This window comes from Loxodonta africana, chromosome 6, assembly GCF_030014295.1.
Source record: "Loxodonta africana isolate mLoxAfr1 chromosome 6, mLoxAfr1.hap2, whole genome shotgun sequence".
In the NCBI taxonomy this organism is placed as follows: domain Eukaryota; kingdom Metazoa; phylum Chordata; class Mammalia; order Proboscidea; family Elephantidae; genus Loxodonta; species Loxodonta africana.
Genome location: NC_087347.1, coordinates 19,546,245 through 19,568,746, shown reverse-complemented (window position 1 = coordinate 19,568,746; position 22,502 = coordinate 19,546,245). Strand labels below are relative to the sequence as shown.

Genomic DNA, 22,502 nt, shown 5'->3' with positions numbered 1-22,502 from the left:
TAGGATGCATGACCTCTCATCCCTACCTCCCAATGCCTTATTTACAAAGGCAGCACCCACTCCTTTTCCAGATTCCCCCTATTTGGCAGATTGTTACTGTTGTTGTGTGCTGTCAAATCAATTCCTACTCATGGTAATCCTGTAGGACAGAGAGCACTGTCATATAGCATTTCCAGGGACGGAATTTTTTTTTTTTTTAATTAATATTGCCCTTTAAGTGAAAGTTTACAGCTCAAGTGAGTTTCTTATACAAAAATTTATGCACACGTTGTTACGTGACCCTAGTTGCTCTGCCTGTAATGTGACAATACACTCCTGTTTTCCTCCCTGGATTATGCATGTTTATTCAACCAGCTCCTGTAAATTTTTGCCTTCTCATCTCGCCTCTGGACAGGAGCTGCCCATTTAGTCTCATGTATCTACTTGAGCTAAAAAGCACACTCTTTACAAGTATCACTTTATGTGTTATAGTCAAGTTCTAATCTTTGGCTGAACAGTTGGCTTAGGGAATGGTTTTAGTCCTGGACTAACAGAGAGTCTGGGGTCCATATCTTCTGGAGTTCCTCCTGTACCAGCCAGACAATTAAGTCTGGCCTTTTTAATAGAATTTGAGTTCTGCACCCAGCTTTCTCCTCCTCCATCAGGGACAGTCTGTTGTGTTCCCTGTCAGGTCAGTCATTGGTGGTAGCTGGGAACCATCTAGTTCTTCTGGTCTTAGGCTGATGGAATCTCTGGTTTATGTGGCCCTTTCTGTCTCTTGGGCTAATATTTTCCTTGTGTCTTTGGTATTCTTCATTCTCCTTTGCTGGGATGCAATCTTTAAGAGAACAAATTGCCAGGGCCTTTTTCCTGAAGAGCAGCTGGTGAGTTTGAACCCTTGAATTTTTCAGTTAGCAATCCTGAGCTTAAGCACTGTACCACAGGCCTGCTTTTGCAAGATGAGTGACTTGTTATGAATGTTGTCTTCCCCTTTCCCTTTGATCATGGAGAACTATAAATCTCCCTTTAATCCTTAGATTGAAATTTATTTGTATTGAATCTGGATGTACAAATCCCACAAGAGGCAGCCACATCCTTCTGTTCATTCTTCTTTGGCATAAATTGCTTTGACATAAATAATGTCATTGAGCTTTGGATCATCTTCTGTCCACAAGTAGGAGTTTCCTGTCCTCATGGCATGTTTAGTAGGTTTCTGACACTTAGATCTTTCTCCTTCCTTCACAATTTAACCCACACTGGTAGGCACTATGTCTCCAGCTATCATTAAGAGAAGAGATGGGCTTAGACATGTGGTTCTTTTCCAAAGGTTGAAGAGGGGGGAGGAATTCCTTCAGAACTCTGTGCCATGCTAACAAATGCAGGGAAAGGCCAAGGTTCAATAGACTATTTGTAAACAGCAAGTCTTTGCATTAGAGATGTGATGGAGTTCAGTGCTATGAAGCCAAAGGTTCTCAGACAGGCAAAGAAGAGTTCAAAGGACTAGGGACAGGGTGTAATGGGCTAGCAGGCTTGAGATGTATGACTGGGATAGACAGAATAAAATGTCAGAGGCAAAATGGATAATCCTTGTGATTCTTCCCTATAATCTTAGAAATGCTCTGTGTCTCTATTTCAAAGTTAGTTACCTGCTAATATATACCATGTGTGTGCATGTGTGTGTGTAGTGGTGTAGAAATAAGATCAATATATGTATATTGTTAGTGTGTTTGGGAAGAGCATCAAATATCATTTTAATCTCAAATTATTATGTATTATAGAGACATATTCCTTAAAGAAATGAGTCTTCTGCAATGTTAGATTTTCAAAGATAGCCACTGTCTCAGAATGCTCTCAGGATTTTTGTGATCCAATGCATTGATTTAAATGAAAGCAATTTGTTAGCTGTAGTGTTACATAAAAATTGGAAAGTTGGATGGAATTATTTTCATAGATATATTTTGAAAACTTAAAGTAGGGACCATAATTTATTTCTCCTTCCACAGTATAAATATTCAGAAGAAATTCAGTATTAATCCATTTCGGATTATTTTCTACATTTGGGTTTTGATGTTGAAGTAAAATGGAACTTCACTTCTGTTTTTCTGTTTTCTTTCCCCTAGGTTATGTAAACCTATGAGACTTTACTCTGCAATGGACAAAGCCTTTTTTCTAGACCGTTTGATGTTTCCACTTAAGTCCGCTGTTCAGAATAATAGGAATGAAAAGAATTATAAGGTAAAAGAAAATGAAGAAAGAAGTGGGGGGAGAACATATAGAGGAAGAAAGAAATTCTCAAGTAGGTGTTCACTAGTTGTCTAGGTGTCATAAATTAGTTGTGAAGACACACGTGGTGTGGGTGTATTTTAAAAAATTCAAACAATACATACAAGCTTCTCTTCTGAGAATCAAACTAAATGATGAAACATGTCAGCTATCAAATTATTAATTTGCTACAACTTCCTCATCCTACTCATCTTTTATTCTAAATACACTTGGAAACTCTTTACAAAATGCAGTAATGGATACATTGTAGGACAGAGTACAACTATTTCAATAAACTTTTTCATTTCCAAAATTTTAAAAAGCTGTCCCATTAAGTAGGAGTACTCTGAGTCTGACCTATTTGATAGTAAGAATTATAAGCAAATAGAAAAAAAAGAAATTATTTTTGTGTGAACTGAAGGAAAAAAAAAGGACAAGGTAAATTTCCATACTTTGAATAACTCTCAGAAGCAGGAAATTTAAAAGAAAATTTGAATATGAAGATGATGACATTTCTAACTCTTTTGATCCATTGGGTCGAGTAAGACAGATTTTGAAATGGAAAAACTGTGAACTTTCATGTATCTAGAAAATCACAACTTTTTTGGGATATTAGGGAAAGTTTTTTTTTTGAGGAATGCCAGAGATTAAGGAATATGTCCAGAGGCTGGGGTACCTAATCAAGGCAGTCTCACCCCGCAGGTCACCCTGTTCTAACCCAGCCAAGTTAACTGCCAAAAAGAGTAAGTAAGGACAGACATCTGGTAGAACAAGGGGATAAATTGGTTCATGATTTAACACTGATTTTTTTTTATACCTTTTTATTTTGAACTAATTATGGACTCACAAGGAATTAAAAAAGTATACTGAAAAGTCTCATTTTAACCAATATTAGCATCTTACATAGGGTCGCTATGAGTCAGAATGAAATCGACGGCAATGGGTTTAGCATCTTAGGTAAATATAGCACATTATAAAAGCCAATTGATTTGGGCACCATACAGTTAGCTAGACTGCAAATCTTACTTCGATCTCTCCAGATTTGTACACTCTTTTTTTGCTTTTTTGGGGGGAGGGTCTTGATAATTGTTAGTTGATAATATTGCACACAAGTTTCCAAAGTCAAAATGGAAATGTCTCTCATATTTTTCCTCCTTCCCCCACCATCTCCCTACCTCCTTCTAACACTCTGTTTCGTTTTTCCTCCCTTGCTTCCATCCTCCCACACTGTGTACCAGTTTAGTGGCAGCACTGTGCTATGTGGCTGGAAAGATTGGTAAAGATAGGCAGCTGTGGCAATGCCCTCTTTCACTGTTATCCCTCCCTTACTCTCAATCTGATTCTTCATGGTTTCTGATCTGTCTTCCAGCCTTCTGTCTGCCCCACTCAAACCTGTTCTTTGTATACCAAACTGTAGGTTAATCTTCCTAAAACACACCTCTTATCTTGCTGCCTCTCTTTCTAAAGAACCCTTGTTGTTGTTGTTAGGTGCCATCGAGTCAGTTCTGACTCCTAGCGACCCTATGCACAACAGAAAGAAACACTACCCAGTCCTGTGCCATCCTTACAATCATTGCTATGCTTGAGCTCATTGTTGCAGCCACTATGTCAATCCACCTTGTTGAGGGTCTTCCTCTTTTCCGCTGACGCTGTACTCTGCCAAGCATGACGTCCTTCTCCAGGGACTGATCCATCCTGACAACTTGTCCAAAGTATGTAAGACGCAGTTGCGCCATCCTTGCCTCTAAGGAGCATTCTGGCCACACTTCTTCCAAGACAGGCTTGTTCGTTCTTTTGGCAGTCCACCGTATATTCAATACTCTTTGCCAACACCACAATTCAAAGGCGTCAATTCTTCTTCAGTCTTCCTTATTCATTGTCCAGCTTTCACACGCATATGATGTGATTGAAAATACCATGGCTTGGGTCAGGCGCACCTTAGTCTTCAGGGTGACACCTTTGCTCTTCAACACTTTGAAGAGGTCCTTTGCAGCAGATTTGCCCAGTGCAACTCATCTTTTGATTTCTTGACTGCTGCTTCCATGGCTGTTGATTGTGGATTCAAGTAAAATGAAATCCTTGACAACTTCAATCTTTTCTCCGTTTATCGTGATGTTGCTCATTGGTCCAGTTGTGAGGATTTTTGTTTTCTTTGTGTTGAGGTGTAATCCAAACTGAAGTCTGTGGTCTTTGATCTTAATTAGTAAGTGCTTCAAGTCCTCTTCACTTTCAGCAAGTAAGGTTGTGTCATCTACATAACACAGGTTGTTAATGAATCTTCCTCCAATCCTGATGCCCCATTCTTCTTCATATAGTCCAGCTTCTCATATTAATTGCTCAGCATACAGATTGAATAAGTATGGCGAAAAAATACAACCCTGACACACACCTTTCCTGGCTTTAAACCAGTCAATATCCCCTTGTTCCGTCTGAACAACTGCCTCTTGATCTATGTAAAGGTTCTTCAAGAGCACAATTAAGTGTTCTGGATTTCTCATTCTTTGCAGTGTTATCCATAGTTTGTTATGACCCACACAGTCTAATGCCTTTGCATAGTCAATAAAACACATGTAAACATCCTTCTGGTATTCTCTGCTTTCATCCAGGATCCATCTGACATCAGCAATGATATCCCTGGTTCCATGTCCTCTTCTGAAACCAGCCTGAATTTCTGGCAGTTCCCTGTCAATATACTGCTGCAGCCACTTTTGAATGATCTTCAGCAAAATTTTGCTTGCGTGTGATATTAATGATATTGTTCTATAATTTCCACATTCGGTTGGATCACCTTTCTTGAGAATAGGCATAAATATGGATCTGTTCCCGTCAGTTGACCAGGAAGCTGTCTTCCATATTTCTTGGCATAGACGAGTGAGCACCTCCAGCGCTGCATCTGTTTGTTGAAACATCTCAACTGATATTCCATCAATCCCTGGAGCCTTGTTTTTCACCAATGCCTTCAGAGCAGCTTGGACTTCTTCCTTCAGTACCATCGGTTCCTGATCACACGCCACTTCTTGAAATAATATCCACTAATTCTTTTTGGTATAATGACTCTGTGTATTCCTTCCATCTTCTTTTGATCCTTCCTGCATCATTTAATATTTTCCCCATGGAATCCTTCACTATTGCAACTCGAGGCTTGAATTTTTTCTTCAGTTCTTTCAGCTTGAGAAATGCCTTTTGGTTTTCCTTCTCCAGCTCTTTGCACATGCCAGTATAATACTTTACTTTGTCTTCTCTAGAGGCCCTTTGAAATCTTCTGTTCTGTTCCTTTACTTCATCAATTCTTCCTTTTGCTTTAGCTGCTCGACACTCAAGAGCAAGTTTCAGAGTCTCCTCTGACATCCATTTTAGTCTTTTCTTTCTTTCCCGTCACCTCTTGCTTTCTTCATGGATGATTGGGATGTGAAAGTTGGAAACAAAGAATAAGGATCAGTAGTTGGAAAATATGTCCTTGGTGATAGAAACAATGCTGGAGATCGAATGATAGAATTTTGCAAGACCAATGACTTCTTCATCGTGAATACCTTCTTTCACCAAAATAAATGGCAACAATACACATGGACCTCACCAGATGGAACATACAGAAATCAAATTAACTACATCTGTGGAAAGAGACGATGGAAAACTCAATATCATCAGTCAGAACAAGGCCAGGAGCCAACTGTGGAACAGACCATCAATTGCTTATATGCAAGTTTAAGCTGAAACTGAAGAAAATCAGAGCAAGTCCATGAAAGCCAAAATATGACCTTGAGTATATTCCATCTGAATTTAAAGACCATCTCAAGAATAGATTTGACGCGTTGAACACTAGTGACCGAAGACCAGATGAGTTGTAGAATGAAAGAACCCTCAGGAAACTCTTTTCATCAACAGAATGAACTCCTAAAAAAGTGTTTAGTCTGCTATTATAGCAAGTCCCATTCTTCCAAAGTTCACGACTTATGTTCTAAAAAAAAAAAAAAAAAAAAAATCCTTCTTCCATCGAGTCAATTCTGCCTCATAGCGACTGTAAAGGACAGAGTAGAACTGCCCCTTAGCATTTCCAAGAAGTGCCTGGCAGATTTGTAGTGCTGACCTCTTGATTAGCAGCTGTAGCACTTAACCAGTATGCCACAAGGGTTTCCAATGTCTAGCCAAATTCTACAATTTGCTCTTCTTATATTCACATGAACATTTCCCCTCATATTACTCTAGTCTTCTGGAATGCCCCCCATTCTTGTTCCCCTGAAAATACCTTAAGTGCTTTTCAAAAGCAACCTCCATGAAATCCTTCCTGATTACATCAAGCTGATTTTTTTTTAACCACTGCTCCAGACTCCCAGCATTTTATGTGTGATCTTGTTGTATATGTATTTTTTTTCCACCTCATTTGGGGTACTCTGTGTGTATATTCCTGCTACTAGATCATACCCTTCTTTAGAACAGAGACTCTGCCTGGCTCCCACTCAGTTTTTCTTTTTTATCCAGAGAAGGAACATTGGTTTGGGTCAAGATTGATCTACATGTCCCTCCTCCACAGCTTCTTTTTCTTGTTATCTATGTGTCTCACAGCAGACTATCACATGAAGTGGGTACTACTAGCTCCAAAGAAAGCTCTTGGGCATAATGCATCTATATCATGGGGTATTGTAGTAGTTTCCTTGTACTACCTTAACAAAGTATCACAAGATGGGTGGCTATAAACCACATAAACTTAGTGTCTCACTGTTCTGTAGGCTAGAAGCCCTAATTCAAGCTGTCACCTTGGCCATGTACTCTCTGAAGGCTCTAGGGGAGATCCTTTCTAATCTCTCTCAACTTCTGGTAACGTTAGGCATTCCTTGGATTTCAGCCTCATCATAATTCCATTATTACATGCCTTTTTTTCCTTCATTAGTAAGTGTCTGTCTGTTTGTGGCTAGTCCTCTCTTTTTATAAGATACCACTCATATTGGATTAGAACTCACCTACTTAGGTAGGACATCATGTTAATTTATATGATAACATCTTCTAAGACCCTATTTCCAAATGAGTTCGTGTTCACAGAAATCATGGGTTAGGACTGCAACCTGACATTTGGAGGGACAAAATTCAACCCATAATAGGCATTCAATAATAGTATATGTGGAATGTCTAGCAAAGAAAATATTTTTTTAAATTATACCTTAAAGTCTTGATAGAAACTCATCTTTCTATGAAGGGAAAAATAGAAATTGTAATTATGGATGACTTTGAATGAATTAGAGTTTTTTTGTTTTGTTTTGTTTTTGTTTTTGGTTTAGTGATTAAGAAACCTGAGACCATTTGGGTTCAGAATCCACTGAAAGCTGAAGTCATTGTTGGAAAGGAGCTGCCCCTAACTCTTGGCAAAACATGTTGGGAATAACAAGGTCAGGCTGGGGAGCAGAAACTTCCACTGGCTTCTTTCCCCCAAAAAACAATTAATGAGGGCCTAAAATAACAGAACCATCCACATCGACTCTCCTGTACCCATCCTCCTCCACACCTGGACATTTTAGTCACACAGAAGAGATGAGGGTCACACTTCCTTCCCTATTCTATTTGGAAGTAGTTTGTGGAGAAAATTCTTGATCATTTCTAAAGGGTCATTCAAGGAAAGATTTGGCTTGTGATTTGTATATCTGTTTTCTAATTTGGATATCATACCTGAGATTTTTATTACTTAATAATTAGTACTTACTTAGTAATTGACTCTATATGCATTTTTTAAAATCTCTGTAAGGGTATGCCATGCCCACTTTTCACCAGAATTAAAATAATACTTCAGGTACAGATAATTCTCTGTGATTTAATGTGTTAAGTGTTAATTTCCTGCCCACCTTTCTATTCAGAACAATGGAGAATTCCCTGACTTTGTTACTGGTGTGCTTGGTCTCCAATTTGGTTGTCAGCAACTCTCAGCAAAGATTACAAACATTTCAGGACTTAGAAGCCAAATATGATATGGCTAGCCTCCAATGGTCTGGAAAACCGTTTAGAGGTTATTTTTGAGGCTGATAGTTGTTTTGTCAGGCCAAGATCATGCAATTTGATCGTTTGCAAATGTAAGGGACTTGTACTAAAATAAGTTTGCCTAGAAATGAGCATCCAAGGGCGATGGCCTATCCATATTGTTAAGGGATATCAACAATAATAATGAGATAATGATATTAATAACAACTTCCACAGGTCAAGGGCTTATCCTGCCCCAGACCTTATACTAAGTAGTTTATATTTTTTTCTGCTAGAAGTTCTTTCATTGTCTCTATGTTAGTTCTATATTACAAATGAGGAGCCCAGGCTTGAAATCACTTGCCCAAAGAAACAAGTCTACTAAGGCGCTGTATCAGAATTTCAATGTGAGTTTCTGTGAATAAAACTTATACGTTGACTACTGTAATAATATATATATTACATTTTCAAAACGTCTTTTTCAAAAAGATTACAAGTTAACAAATTTATCCTCATGGCTTTTTTTTTTTTTCCTTTCCTCCCTTCCTCCCTTTTCCCTTTCTTCTTCCTTTTTTTTTTTTTTTCTAAATTGAATGTTCATTCTATCATGGAAAATATCAGATTTAACGATCACAACTCTGATGCAGCACTGTGTAGGACAAGTGCATGTACTTTATCTCAGTTACTCTAAGATACTCTCCTGGTGGACTTTGTTACATCCATTTTTAAAAATATGGACCCTGATCCTCAGAGAGGCCACGTGACTGGCCTACAGTCACACAGGCAAAATGAGGCAGAGCTAAGATGCAAGGCTGTTCTTCAGGTGATGGCAGGATAGTGTCTTCCTGAAAGAACCATTAAAGGAAGCTCACATGCTCTTTAAAATTCAAACTTTAATATTCACAGGGTAGGTTCTTTCCCTCAGCACTGTTGGCTTGGGGATTTTAATGAATAACACCCAATAATTTTTTAGAAGTGCTTTGAAGTTAGGAAGCGACTGGAAAGGGCTTGGTCAAGGATAGATTTTACTCTTAATGTTTTCTTTTTCTTTTTACATTTCCAAGATTATTATTATTTATAAGAGTCTTTATTGTACCTTTTGCTTCATGACTGAAATATCGGAACATTCTTAGGAATATGTCAATTGGCAACTACACATTTACAACCTTGAAGCATAGAATTTTCGTATGCAAAAATCTAGCTTTTTTTTCTGATAATACACTAAGCTTAGATTTTGAAAAATTTTACATGCTGTAAGGGAAGTGAGTGGATTGAAGTTCATATGGTTTTCTTTCTGCTGAACTAACATACAACTCTAGTAAGAAAATTGATATTTAGATTTGCCCTTTGAAGAGCCTAGTAGAAAAGAGGAATATGTATTAATCCCCTGCTATTTATCTAATATGAGGAAACCCTGGTAGCGTAGTGGTTAAGTGCTATGGCTGCTGACCAAAGGATTCACAGTTCGAATCCACCAGGTGCTCCTTGTGGCTAGTCCTCTCTTTTATAAGATACCACTTATAAAAACTCTATGGGGGCAGTTCTACTCTGTCCTATAGGGTCGCTATGAGTCCGAATCGACTGGACGTCAATGTGTTTGGTTTGGTTTTGATTATCTAATATGAAGCCATGAACATAGATGAAGCTCAGGAAATTATGGGTTTTTAAAGGCTTTTTCCCCTCACTCAAGCAAACACTGCAAATCTATTCCTTCTCTTAACAGGGCTTTAGCTATGCCAAATCAAACCAAATCCCCTGAAATGCCACTGTATAGAACACATGGTGACAGTAGTTTTTTTTCTTTCAATATCAGCGCCTAAGAGGGTTCAGCTCTACTAGAATTTCTAAAATTGTGATTAGGACCAATTTGCAGGACAGTTACCTGAAAGTCAAGTTAACAATGCAGATTCCTTGTCCTCACTGACAAACCTCTACAGTGGGAACTAGGCATCAGGTCCTCATGTGATTCTTATGGAATTTACATTGAATTTAAGTTTCTTGTCTTCTATACTAACTGCAAATGTCCATCCTTAAAAAAAAAAGGAAAAAGTCAAACCCATTGACGTTGAATCAGATTCAACTCATAGCGACCCTATAGGACAGAGTAGAACGCCCAACAGATTTCCTAAGAATGGCTGATGAATTTGAAATACAGACCTTTTGGTTGGCAGAAGAGCTCTTAACCACTACCATCACCAGGGCTCTCCTTACCCCTCCTCATAATCCCACAATAGGAAAGTCTATGAAACGTGAGAAAAACGAGTTAAAAAAGACTGAAATATCGGAACATTCTTAGGAATATGTCAATTGGCAACTACACATTTACAACCTTGAAGCATAGAATTTTCGTATGCAAAAATCTAGCTTTTTTTTCTGATAATACACTAAGCTTAGATTTTGAAAAATTTTACATGCTGTAAGGGAAGTGAGTGGATTGAAGTTCATATGGTTTTCTTTCTGCTGAACTAACATACAACTCTAGTAAGAAAATTGATATTTAGATTTGCCCTTTGAAGAGCCTAGTAGAAAAGAGGAATATGTATTAATCCCCTGCTATTTATCTAATATGAGGAAACCCTGGTAGCGTAGTGGTTAAGTGCTATGGCTGCTGACCAAAGGATTCACAGTTCGAATCCACCAGGTGCTCCTTGTGGCTAGTCCTCTCTTTTATAAGATACCACTTATAAAAACTCTATGGGGGCAGTTCTACTCTGTCCTATAGGGTCGCTATGAGTCCGAATCGACTGGACGTCAATGTGTTTGGTTTGGTTTTGATTATCTAATATGAAGCCATGAACATAGATGAAGCTCAGGAAATTATGGGTTTTTAAAGGCTTTTTCCCCTCACTCAAGCAAACACTGCAAATCTATTCCTTCTCTTAACAGGGCTTTAGCTATGCCAAATCAAACCAAATCCCCTGAAATGCCACTGTATAGAACACATGGTGACAGTAGTTTTTTTTCTTTCAATATCAGCGCCTAAGAGGGTTCAGCTCTACTAGAATTTCTAAAATTGTGATTAGGACCAATTTGCAGGACAGTTACCTGAAAGTCAAGTTAACAATGCAGATTCCTTGTCCTCACTGACAAACCTCTACAGTGGGAACTAGGCATCAGGTCCTCATGTGATTCTTATGGAATTTACATTGAATTTAAGTTTCTTGTCTTCTATACTAACTGCAAATGTCCATCCTTAAAAAAAAAAGGAAAAAGTCAAACCCATTGACGTTGAATCAGATTCAACTCATAGCGACCCTATAGGACAGAGTAGAACGCCCAACAGATTTCCTAAGAATGGCTGATGAATTTGAAATACAGACCTTTTGGTTGGCAGAAGAGCTCTTAACCACTACCATCACCAGGGCTCTCCTTACCCCTCCTCATAATCCCACAATAGGAAAGTCTATGAAACGTGAGAAAAACGAGTTAAAAAAGAGTAAATATGTTTCCTTTGGAAACCCTAGTGGCGTAGTGGTAAAATGCTACAGCTGCTAACCAAAGGGTGGGCAGTTGGAATCCGCCAGGAGCTTCTTGGAAACTCTATGCGACAGTTCTACTCTATCATACAGGGTCGTTATGAGTCGGAATCGACTCGTCGACTCTGGGCTTGATTTTTTGTTTTGTTTTGTTTTATGTTTCCTTTCTCACACTCATTTTCTCTAGCAACCCATTCAGTGTTGGTATCCAGCCTTAGATTTCCTGTGCAAATGTAGAGTTTAATCAACCAGTTGCCGTCATGTCGATCCTACTCATAGTGTCTCCATGTGTGTCACAGTAGAATTGTACCCAAAGTTTCCATTAGATGATTGCTGGGAAGTACATTGCTAAACTCTTCTTCTGAGACACCTCTGGGAGGACTTGAATCTCTAGCCTTTAGATTAGCAGCTGAGTGTGTTAACCATTTGCACTACCCTGGACCTCCAAGTATGGCATTATTAAAAAAAAAAAAATGGCATTAGGGGTTCCTAAATCCATAGACAATTCACTAAGTGTAAATCAGGAAGTATAATTCTGCCAACAGATTTGGCCTTCATCTACATTAAAACTTTTGTTGTTCTTAATAGGTATAGTATATTTGAAGTAAAAAATGTTATTGTTCCCTTAAAAACTTTTCTACACAGACCTTTAACCCTCTAAAAATGATAACCAACAAAAATGTAAGAGTTTTATATCTGACTGGATTCTATGATTAATAGATATATCCAGTTTTGCTTTGTGTTTTTAGTTTTCTTGACTAAAACAAAAAAATGGTGTTTATTGAACAACATAATAATCGTAATTAACAAATATTAATTACATATATATGTAGATGATAGAAATGGCAAATGTTCTAATTCCTATACCCTTACCACAATTAAAAAAAAAAAGGAAGAAGAAATACAACAATTATAATGAAAACAATGCTGCTTCTTATTGAAAGACCTTTGTTCCAGGCATGATCCTAAGGACAGCTTTCATTTAATCCTCACAGCAATCTTATCAGTTATTCTGAGTAGCTTTTTCTTGTTGTCTACATGGAACACATGAGCCAACTAAGGCTCAGACAGTTAAGTAGCTAATTCAGTGTCACACAACCAGGCTTACCGATCATCCTCATAGACGTTGCACACCCTTGCCACCACTCCTTCAGACGTGTTGTTCTACTTGCCTAAAATGCATGCTAGAGTTTTAATTTTTATTACTGTGAAAATATAAAAACCTAACGTTTGGATTTCAACATTTCTCACATGTGCAATTCAGTAAAAAACAATAACATTAACCATGTTGTGCAACCATCACCAATATGCATTGCCAAATTTTCCATCCCCATAAACGAGAACTCTATGTTACGTAAATAATGATTCCCCCTTTTTCTTTCCCTCTTTGCCTATAAACACTATTAAACACTAATCTCTACACCTATGCCTATTTGAGATACTTCATATTAATAAAATATTACAAATTTATTCTATTTCTATTTTTTAAACCTTATACCATCTTCCAGGTCCACATCAATTCCTACATCCTCAAGAAGCTTTTCTCAGGATTCTAGTCCTCACAAAACTCTCTCAGAAATCCCAGAGTCACTCATTACTCTTTCCATATTTTATGTATCATGTGTTCTTAGACTAGATCTTTGACACTCACCTTTTACACCTCCCACAGGTTCTAGCATTGATCTGGCAAGATACTGCATGCTAAATCAAAGCTTGCTTGTTTGTTACCAATTCGAAACAAAATAGCGACCTGAATACAAAAGTCTTTGTTAAACCAAGTGCTTTTATGAGATATGTATCTTGCACAAAGGAGGTTCACTCGCTTCTAGTAGACTCTGCAAATCCATACAAGTGAGCTGATAGTTTTCAGGAGTTGATCTTCAGGCCAAGTCACCAAAGACTATTTGTAACTTATTTGAATTGAAAACAATCATTTGAAGCATTGAAAATAATTTTGGAGCTCATTTCCATTTGGAGCCGAAAGCCATCTCATATATATTGTCTTAAGGATAACTGGAATCTTGATTTTTGCAGGGAGAACAGATTTCATTCAGCATCGATGAACTTTGTGACATGATGGCTAACACCTCACTGGGTTCACCATACTATAGATACATCAGGATTATACAGTTACTATACAATCATGAATATTTGCGTTGCTTTCCTGCACATTACAGAAAGAAACTGGAAGTCTACTTGGACTCTTACATCAACCACCAAAATCCTGCAATAGGTAAAGCATTATCTGGTGAAAATGAGAACTGACAAAACAACCAGAGCTAAAGGGTTTCCTCAAGGATGGGAACAGAGACTGAATGAGTCGAGGAGTTGGGCATACACAGATTAAACCACTTTAGTAAAAGATTCAGAAATACCAAATGCTTAGGATTGCAAGAAACAAAACACAGAAAGGTGGCCATTAGTACTTTTCAACACTAATCTAGCATCACCGGTGCCAACAAAGTAGTTCATTCCACTTCAAATTCTGTACAAAGTGGGTCTCCAAATGTGGTTGCACTCTCAAATGACCTAACCTGTTGCTGTCCAGTCGATTTCGAGTCATGGCAATACCATTTGTTACAGAACAGAAATGTACCATAGGTTTTCTAGGCTGTAATCTGTATAGGACAAGATCACCAGGGCTTTCTTGCGTGGCACTGCTGGGTGGGTTCAAATTGCCAACCTTTAAGTTAGTAGTCGAGTAAAAATCATTTGCACCACCCAGGGGCCCTCTCTCTATCATTAGCCTGTTTGACATCCAATATAACTAAAACTTCAAGCTATTTGTAGTATGAATAGTTCTTAATATGTTTAAATTGACCAAAGACATGTGAATCCTTAACATAGCTGCTAGACTTTAAATGAACTGAAATTCTCAGTTATTATCCACAAATCAATGAGTTGATCCATATCATCCCAGCAATATTGGTGACCTCTGGGGAGAACTTGTAGTTATAGCGTGACTGAAGATGTAGAGATGGTTAAGCACAGTGACATTGAGTGTGCATCCTTCCTTCAAGAAATTTTGTGGAGAAGAACCTGTGACATCCTGAAGGGAAGTTAACTACAGGCAGATACAGACAGAATGGTGCATGTTCCAGCAGATGCTGGAAATCGAGAGCAGAAAGAAGGGCAGAATCGAGGTGCTCATAGAGATGGTCCTGAGGAAAAAAGACAGGATTCCTTTAGGAGCATGTGGGGACCTTCCCAGAATCTCCTTCTCATCAGATGTAGTCAGGTCTTGCTCTGGCAATGTTGTATATGACTAAAAATATTGATAATGATGAGATCAAATGTGTTTTAGAATGTCAAGAGCATCATGTAAAACTGTGTACTGAAATCTTTTAAGCTTTTAGTTGGTAATTGACAAAAATACCATTTCTGGTTAAATGAATTGATGATTTGCTTTCTAGGCAGGCAATTCTTCTACCAGTCTTGCACTGAATTTGGGTTCTTTCAGACCACGGATTCAAAGAACCAGCCCTTCACTGGGTTGCCTCTCAGGTAAAGGTTCTATTTTGACTTCTGTTTGTCACTAGAAACCATGATTGCAGGTTTCTTCTTTCTTTCTTTCTTTCTTTCTTTCTTTCTTTCTTTCTTTCTTTCTTTCTTTCTTTCTTTCTTTCTTTCTTTCTTTCTTTCTTTCTTTCTCTCTTTCTCTCTTTCTCTCTTTCTCTCTTTCTCTCTTTCTCTCTTTCTCTCTTTCTCTCTTTCTCTCTTTCTCTCTTTCTCTCTTTCTCTCTTTCTCTCTTTCTCTCTTTCTCTCTTTCTCTCTTTCTCTCTTTCTCTCTCTTTCTCTCTTTCTCTCTTTCTCTCTTTCTCTCTTTCTCTCTTTCTCTCTTTCTCTCTTTCTCTCTTTCTCTCTTCTCTCTCTCTCTCTCTCTCTCTCTCTCTCCTCTCTCTCTCTTCTCTCTCTGTCTCTCTGTCTCTCTCTCTCTCTCTGTCTCTCTGTCTCTCTCTCTCTCTCTGTCTCTCTCTCTCTCTCTGTCTCTCTCTTTCTTTCTCTCTCTCTCTCTTTCTCTTTCTCTCTCTCTTTCTTTCTTCCTTTCTCTTCCTTCCTTCCTTCCTTCCTTCCTTCCTTCCTTCCTTCCTTCCTTCCTTCCTTCCTTCCTTCCTTCCTTCCTTCCTTTCTTTTCTTTTCTTTTCTTTTCTTTTCTTTTCTTTTCTTTTCCACACTGAAATTGATCAAGTTGGCCAATTTCAGGTTGATAAAACTTAAGGTAGAAATATTTTAGATGGAAGTTTGAGAAATCAAAAATAATTCCAATAAGATATGCAGGACCAAATCTGAGATTTCCAAATCTGACTTAATTAGTAGCTGCCAGGAAACCCTCTATCGGTTTTAGAGCATGAATAAGAATAAGTAAACTAGGAGCCTCAGTCTTACTTGCTGGCTTTAGAAGGTCATTTTGTCTAATACTTTTTAACCAAGAATGTACTTTTGTGTGTTTATTGAAAAATCCAATTAAGGATCATGGGTGACAGCAAAGTTGCAACTAAAGAAAACAAATTCTCCATCCGTTTTGGATTTTGGTTATTGAAGGTTTGCTAGTTGTATGAAGCAAGACAGATAACCCCTAGTAAACTTTATTCTCATTGTTTTGTGATCCTTTGTTTATATTTACTGGGTTTGTAGAGCAAGGTATGATTCCTGACTTGGAGCCTATATTTTCTCCTACCAAAGTCCAAAGGTCAAATTTCTTAATGAGGAAAGGAGCTAGGACTTAGTCTATGTCAAGTGTATTAATTAAACCACAATTTTAAAGAGTGAAGTCTATGGTGAAGGTACCTGTTTTGGGGCAAACAACTACCGTAACCTCACTTCTTTTGGTGTCTATTCCACCAGTGTGGAGAGAAGGCCATCTACATTTTCAGCCCTTTGTTCTTTTGCATATCACTTTTGCTCCTAGGACACAGGAGGAGAAATCTTCCTTTTGATTGATTCTATTCTTTAGTCTCTCTCTGTTTGATGTTCTAAACACTCAGGCTAGAACAACTAGAATTGGGTGGGTTCCAGTAGCTCTGGGGCCTGCCTCTCTGCATTGGAGGTAGTCTCTCACTTTCACTGCCTCTGTAGTCTCTTCTTTATCAGGCTGGCAGGCTATGCATTCAGTTTTCTTCCTTCCACAGTGGTTACTAGTCCAAGTATGGACTTGGGAAGGCAAAGGGCAGCATTTCCCATTTTTTTTTGTTTGAAGCCCTGGGTCAAGTCCAGAAAGCAGCAGCCTGTGGTGTCTATAGCCCCCTCACTAAGGTGGTACATTGACTTGACCAAGGGTCCAATAGGCAAGTACTTCGTTGGCCACATTCCTCTGTGTTTACTGAATCGAGGACCTCATAGGAGGAAAAGCTAGACTTGGACAGATAGCTAGATAGCTAGCTAGATAAATAGATACATTTGCTTCTTAAACTGAAAAAATCCTTCTTTAGCTGTTTTAAGCAACTCAGATTCTCAGGGGAAAACAAAACATCTAAATAAATAACACTCTTTCCGTGGATGTCTTTCCTGCATTCCTCAACCCCAATCTCCAGCACCTAAAATTGTGCCTCATTTTCTTTGCAGTTATTTTGTTCAACAATGTTCTGATTTCTTTGGCCCTGAGTTCAATTATGATTCACTGAACACAGGTGTTATGTCGACCAATGCATACTATGGTGGCTTCAACGTGACAGGAAGCAAAATCATCTTTCCCAATGGTTCCTTTGATCCTTGGCACCCTCTGGGGATCACAAAGGATATCAGTAAAGATTTACCTGCTGTCTTCATTAAAGGTAACACATTGTGAATAGTCAAAGACCTATAAATAGGATGAAATATGTCAGCGTGTCATAATAAATGAAGGAGGCTAAAGCGGTTCAGTGGTTGAATTCTTGCCTTCATTTTGGGAAGACACGGTTGGATTTCCTGACAATACACATTATGTACAGCCACTACCAGTCTGTCATTACAGGCTTGTGTGTTTTATGATGTACAGTTTTCGATGGAGCTTCCGGATTAAAATGATCTATTTATAGAAATCAGCTAATGAATGCCCTAGGGATCACAATGATTTGATCTGCAACCAATCTCAGGAATGGCACAGGACCAGGAAGCATTTAGTTCTGTTGTGTATGGGGTCTCCATGAGTTTGTGGCAGACTTGTCTACAGCTATCAATAACATTAATAAATTGCTTTTGATGTTATTGAAAAAAAGCAGAAAATATTTCCAAGCATGTGATTAGTAGATCATTTAGTCTTCAATAGTATTTCAACTTCTGGCTGGCATCTAAAATAGGACACATTAAAAAGTAGTAATTAGCATAGACATCTAATGTGCCTATAAAATTAACCATTTGAGTACTATTGTCCTCGTGTTTATTTATTTAAGAAGTATATATGGTTTCATATAATCAAAGATATAAGGTCATTTTCTTTTGTGAATGTAATTGCTCATTAAAAGAAGTTGTTTTGTCTAAGGTTTCTGAACACTGTATAAATTAGTGTCCGCCAGCACAATAGCTTGATTCTTAGAGTAGTAATCTTTCTTGGATCACACCGTCTTTCCATTTGATCCCTTTTACCTGCTGAGGTTACTGAAATTAGTTTTAAAATAATCTCAACAATCTATATATGGTACTGGATAAAATATGTATTTTCACTGCAAAATAAAATGCTCTGTTTATTATGCTAATGGGACATTTACAGAAGCCCACACCATGATTTTCAGCTTAAAAACCCTCAAAATTTAATATGAAAATGTCAAAAAGGTCATTGGACTCAGTGACCTTGACCTCTCTCATTGAGTGTTATTCTGGACGAGTCAGTAGAAGTCAGGATAAAGTACATGGAAATAGAGGAGGTGAAGAAACAGAAACAGCAAGCTTAAAATCCTTGGCTGTGAAGAGTGGAAGAGAGAAAAAAAAAAAAAAGCTGCTGTTGAATGGAATAGGATTAGGGAGAAAGATGTCACACTAAAGGGAAGTCACGAAAGGAAAGGGTCGGGCAACTCATGGAGGACCTGCCTTCACAGATGACTCTGCTGTAAATGGAGCAAATAAGTATGATGGAAAACAGTAAGTTTATAGATTTAGTGGCAGGAATTTTAGAAAGTTCCTGGGTTGAAATTACCATTCCTACAATTATCCAACCCAAATCAAAAACACTGTCAAATTCCTGCTACCTGGCTCTTAAACTTCTCTGTATCTTCTGAAATAGTTCAAAAGACACCTGAGCAGTACCCTTCATCTATTCTCACTCCAGCTATTCCGAAATTTCTTTCATTCACATGTAAGAGTGTGATAGTGTATATGAAGCTAGTAATCAATTTTTGCCCAAAAGTTTAACTTATAAGAAGCTGGACGAGGTCATTTTGGTTTTCTAATGAAAACAGAAGGCACTATTACTATGGTATCCCCCGGAGATGAGATCCTAACATAAATTCCTTGTGGGGAGGAAAATGCCTTATCCAAAGCTCCCAATCATTTTGCTTTTTTTGGCTTGATGACTGCAAATTCAGTAAGAAGACAGTCTCATGCCCCTCTTGTTATTGTAAAGAGTAAAAAAAAGTACACAGCATAAATGTGATCTGAACAGGGACCAGACTAGTACTTTGTTCTTGTCCTTCTCTTGCCTCTGCATAGATATCAAGGATGAGATCACATCTTAATGGAAAATTACAATTCTTCTAGGGACTAATTAAAATGTCAGAAAGATAGGTGGGAAGACACATGAGAAGAAATGTGGTTAAAGCAAGTTCCTATTATATCAGAGCAGGTCAGGGAGTTTTAAGGTTTAAAGGGTCAGTGTTGCTTTCAGAAACATCAGACTTTAGATTTTCTAGTTTTCTGATCTCTCTATGAAGGTATCCTTGTCCTTTCCCCACCAAGACGTATCAAATAATGTTCAGAACTCAGTCACAATCCCATGGATATACCCAGGCAGGAGGTGCTCACTATAGCTATGACATGGGAACCTACAATTCCTGCATACTTGGTTTGACTGCCATTTCTCTCACATTCAAGAGTGGGTGATGTATAATGCCATAATAGAAACCATGAAGTTGGCCTTGAAACAAAATATATTATATATTACACATTATATATGTTAATCACAAACTTTATGGCTCGTTGCCATTGAGTAGGCTCCAACTGATAGCAATGCCATGTACAAAAGAACCATTATGATCACTGGCATGCTTGAGTCTTCTAATCTAGGGGGCTCATCTTCCAGTACTCTATCAGACAATAACTCTATTGTGATCCATAGAGATTTCATTGGCTACTTTTTAGAAATAGATCATCAGGCCTTTCTTTCTAGTCATATGCTGGAAGCTCCATTGAAACCTGTTCTCCATGGGTGACCCTGTTAGTATTTTAAATATCTGTGGCAAAAATTCCAGAATCTTAATAATATACAAGCCAAAGCAGTGTGACAAACTGACTGACAGGTGGTGGATTCACAAATTATAGGGCTATAATATTCAAGAAGATGGTAAGTATAAAATATTTATTATAGAGCCTGACATGTAAAAATTGCTCAGTGATTGGTAACTCTGAGGAAGAATACTTAAATAACTTGGAATAGGTGACCATAGAGTACCAAGGCTACTAAACAACCTTTCTTGCATAGAATTATTATTTTACCACACAAACACAATTTTTTTGTATTCTACTTCAGAATTAGTCCCTAACACGAAATTTTACAATAATTCTACTTATTTTTAAATTAATCTAATTTGTTTGTACTTACCAAAAACCAAACAAACCCATTGCCATCAAGTTGATTCTGACTCATAGCAACCAAGCAGGACAGAGTAAAACTGCCCTAGAGTGTTTTCAAGGCTGTAAATCTTTATGGAACCAGACGGCCACATCTTTCAACAGTGGTCCAACTGGTAGTTCAAACCTCTGACCATTTGGTTCATAGCCAAGTGCTTTAGTCACTGCACCACCAGCCACTATTTTTTTCCAATGCTATTTAATAAAAGTATAATTTGAGCTATACATTTGGAGAACATATAAAATTTTCAAGTAAATACACAACACAAATTAACTTTCAGAATATATTTTATTTAACACAATATATTCAAAATATTTTCAACATATAATTAATATGAGGATAATTAACATGATTTTTACATTTTTAATACTAAGCACTGAAAGTCCAGTGTGTATCCATGCCAGTTTGGATGAGGCACATTTCAAGTGATCTTTACCCACACGTGGAGTATATGAAGAATAGAGCATAAAGATTGGACAAAGGCTTATTAACAAGCTGCGATATGCAGATGATACAACCTTGCTTGGTAAAAATGAAGAGAATTTGAAGCACTTAACTGATGAAGCTCAAAGACCATACCCTTCAGTATGGATTTTTTTCTCAACATAAAGAAAACTCAAAATTGGACCAATAAGCAACATCCTGACAGGTTGAGTAAAGATTGAAGTTGTGAAGGATTTCGTTATACTTGGATCCACTATCACCATCCATGGTAGTAGAAGTCAAGAGATCAAAGAGTACATTCCATTGCTCAAAAATTTCTCTCTAAAGTGTTAAAAAGCATAGCTTTCTCTTTAAGGACTAAGATGTATCTGATCCATGTTATGGTGTTTTCACTTGCCTCATATTCATGTGAAAACTAGACAATGAATAAGGACGACTTAAGAAGAATCCATGCCTTTAAATTATGCTGTTATCAAATAGTATTGCATAAATCTTGGACTGTCAGAAGAATAAGCAAATCTGTCTTGGAGAGGTATAGCCAGAATTCTAATTAGAAGGGAATATGGTGGGACTTAGTCTTATATACTTTGGACATGTTATCAGGAGGGACCAATTTCTAGAGAAGGACATCATGTTTGGTAGAGGGTCAGCAAAAAAGAAGACTGCCCTCAACAAGATGGACTTAAACAGTGGCTGCAACAGTGGGCTAAAACATGACAACACTTGTGAAGATGGCACAGGACAGGGCAGTGTTTCTTTCTGTTGTGCATAGGGTCACTGTGAGTCAAAACTTTGTCAGCAACATGTAACAACAACAAGATAGCCATAGGTAGCTCATGGTGGCTACCATACTGTGCACTGCATGTCACACTTTACATGTATAATCTCATATCCTCCTAACAATCAGGGGAAATTGTTAACACATTTCTCATTTTACAGATGAGAAAATGGACCATAAAACTAGTAAACCTATTGCTGTCTAGTTGACCCCAACTCCTTATCACCCCGTGTGTGTCAGAGCAGAACTATGCTCCATAGAGTTTTAAATCACTGATTTATTCTGAAGAGCTAGTCGGGCCTTTCTTCTGAGTCACCTCTGGGTGAATTTGAACCTCCTGCCTCTCTGATGTTACCACCCAAGGACTCATACAGAGGTTAAGACAACCAGACTGACTCCCAGTGTAATAAGTAATAGGACCAGTATTCAAAGCCAAGGAGTCTCATTAGAAGTCTAATTCTTTTAGCATTGTGCCACCCGTCTTCCAAGTTTTTTGGAGATATAAGTTCTTACGGTTTCAAAAAGACCTCGAAAACCTGAGAAAGCTATTGCAAATCCTTATTTTTCACGAAACTTAGTAAAATGGAGTATTCAAATTTATTCATTTAAAAGTATTTCTGGAGGGTCTACTTGTGTCAGATGGTGAGCTGGACACTAGGGGGATAAGGGTGCACACAATCACTGCTCCTCGGAGCTACTCAACATACATGTGAGACAGATATTGATCAAATAACTGCACAGAGATCTTTCTTTGGTCACAGATATCTAGGCATAACTGAGAAGGTGAAGGGGAAGTTTAGGATTCACCCTCTAGGAAGCAATCTCTCTGATCGCTGTGACTGGATCTTATTCATTTTTGAATCC

General features: G+C 37.9%; 1 protein-coding gene across 1 annotated transcript in view; it reads left to right on the top strand.

Annotated features, from left to right (window-relative positions):
• LOC135231527 (putative serine protease K12H4.7) overlaps positions 1–22,502 on the top strand; it is a 45,155-nt gene that overhangs the window by 19,264 nt on the left and 3,389 nt on the right. Inside the window, exons 2-5 of the mRNA XM_064286631.1 lie at positions 2,100–2,214; positions 13,692–13,890; positions 15,071–15,161; positions 17,221–17,429. Of these exons, the coding sequence (XP_064142701.1) occupies positions 2,100–2,214; positions 13,692–13,890; positions 15,071–15,161; positions 17,221–17,429 (614 nt within the window). The remainder of the gene's footprint in view (positions 1–2,099; positions 2,215–13,691; positions 13,891–15,070; positions 15,162–17,220; positions 17,430–22,502) is intronic.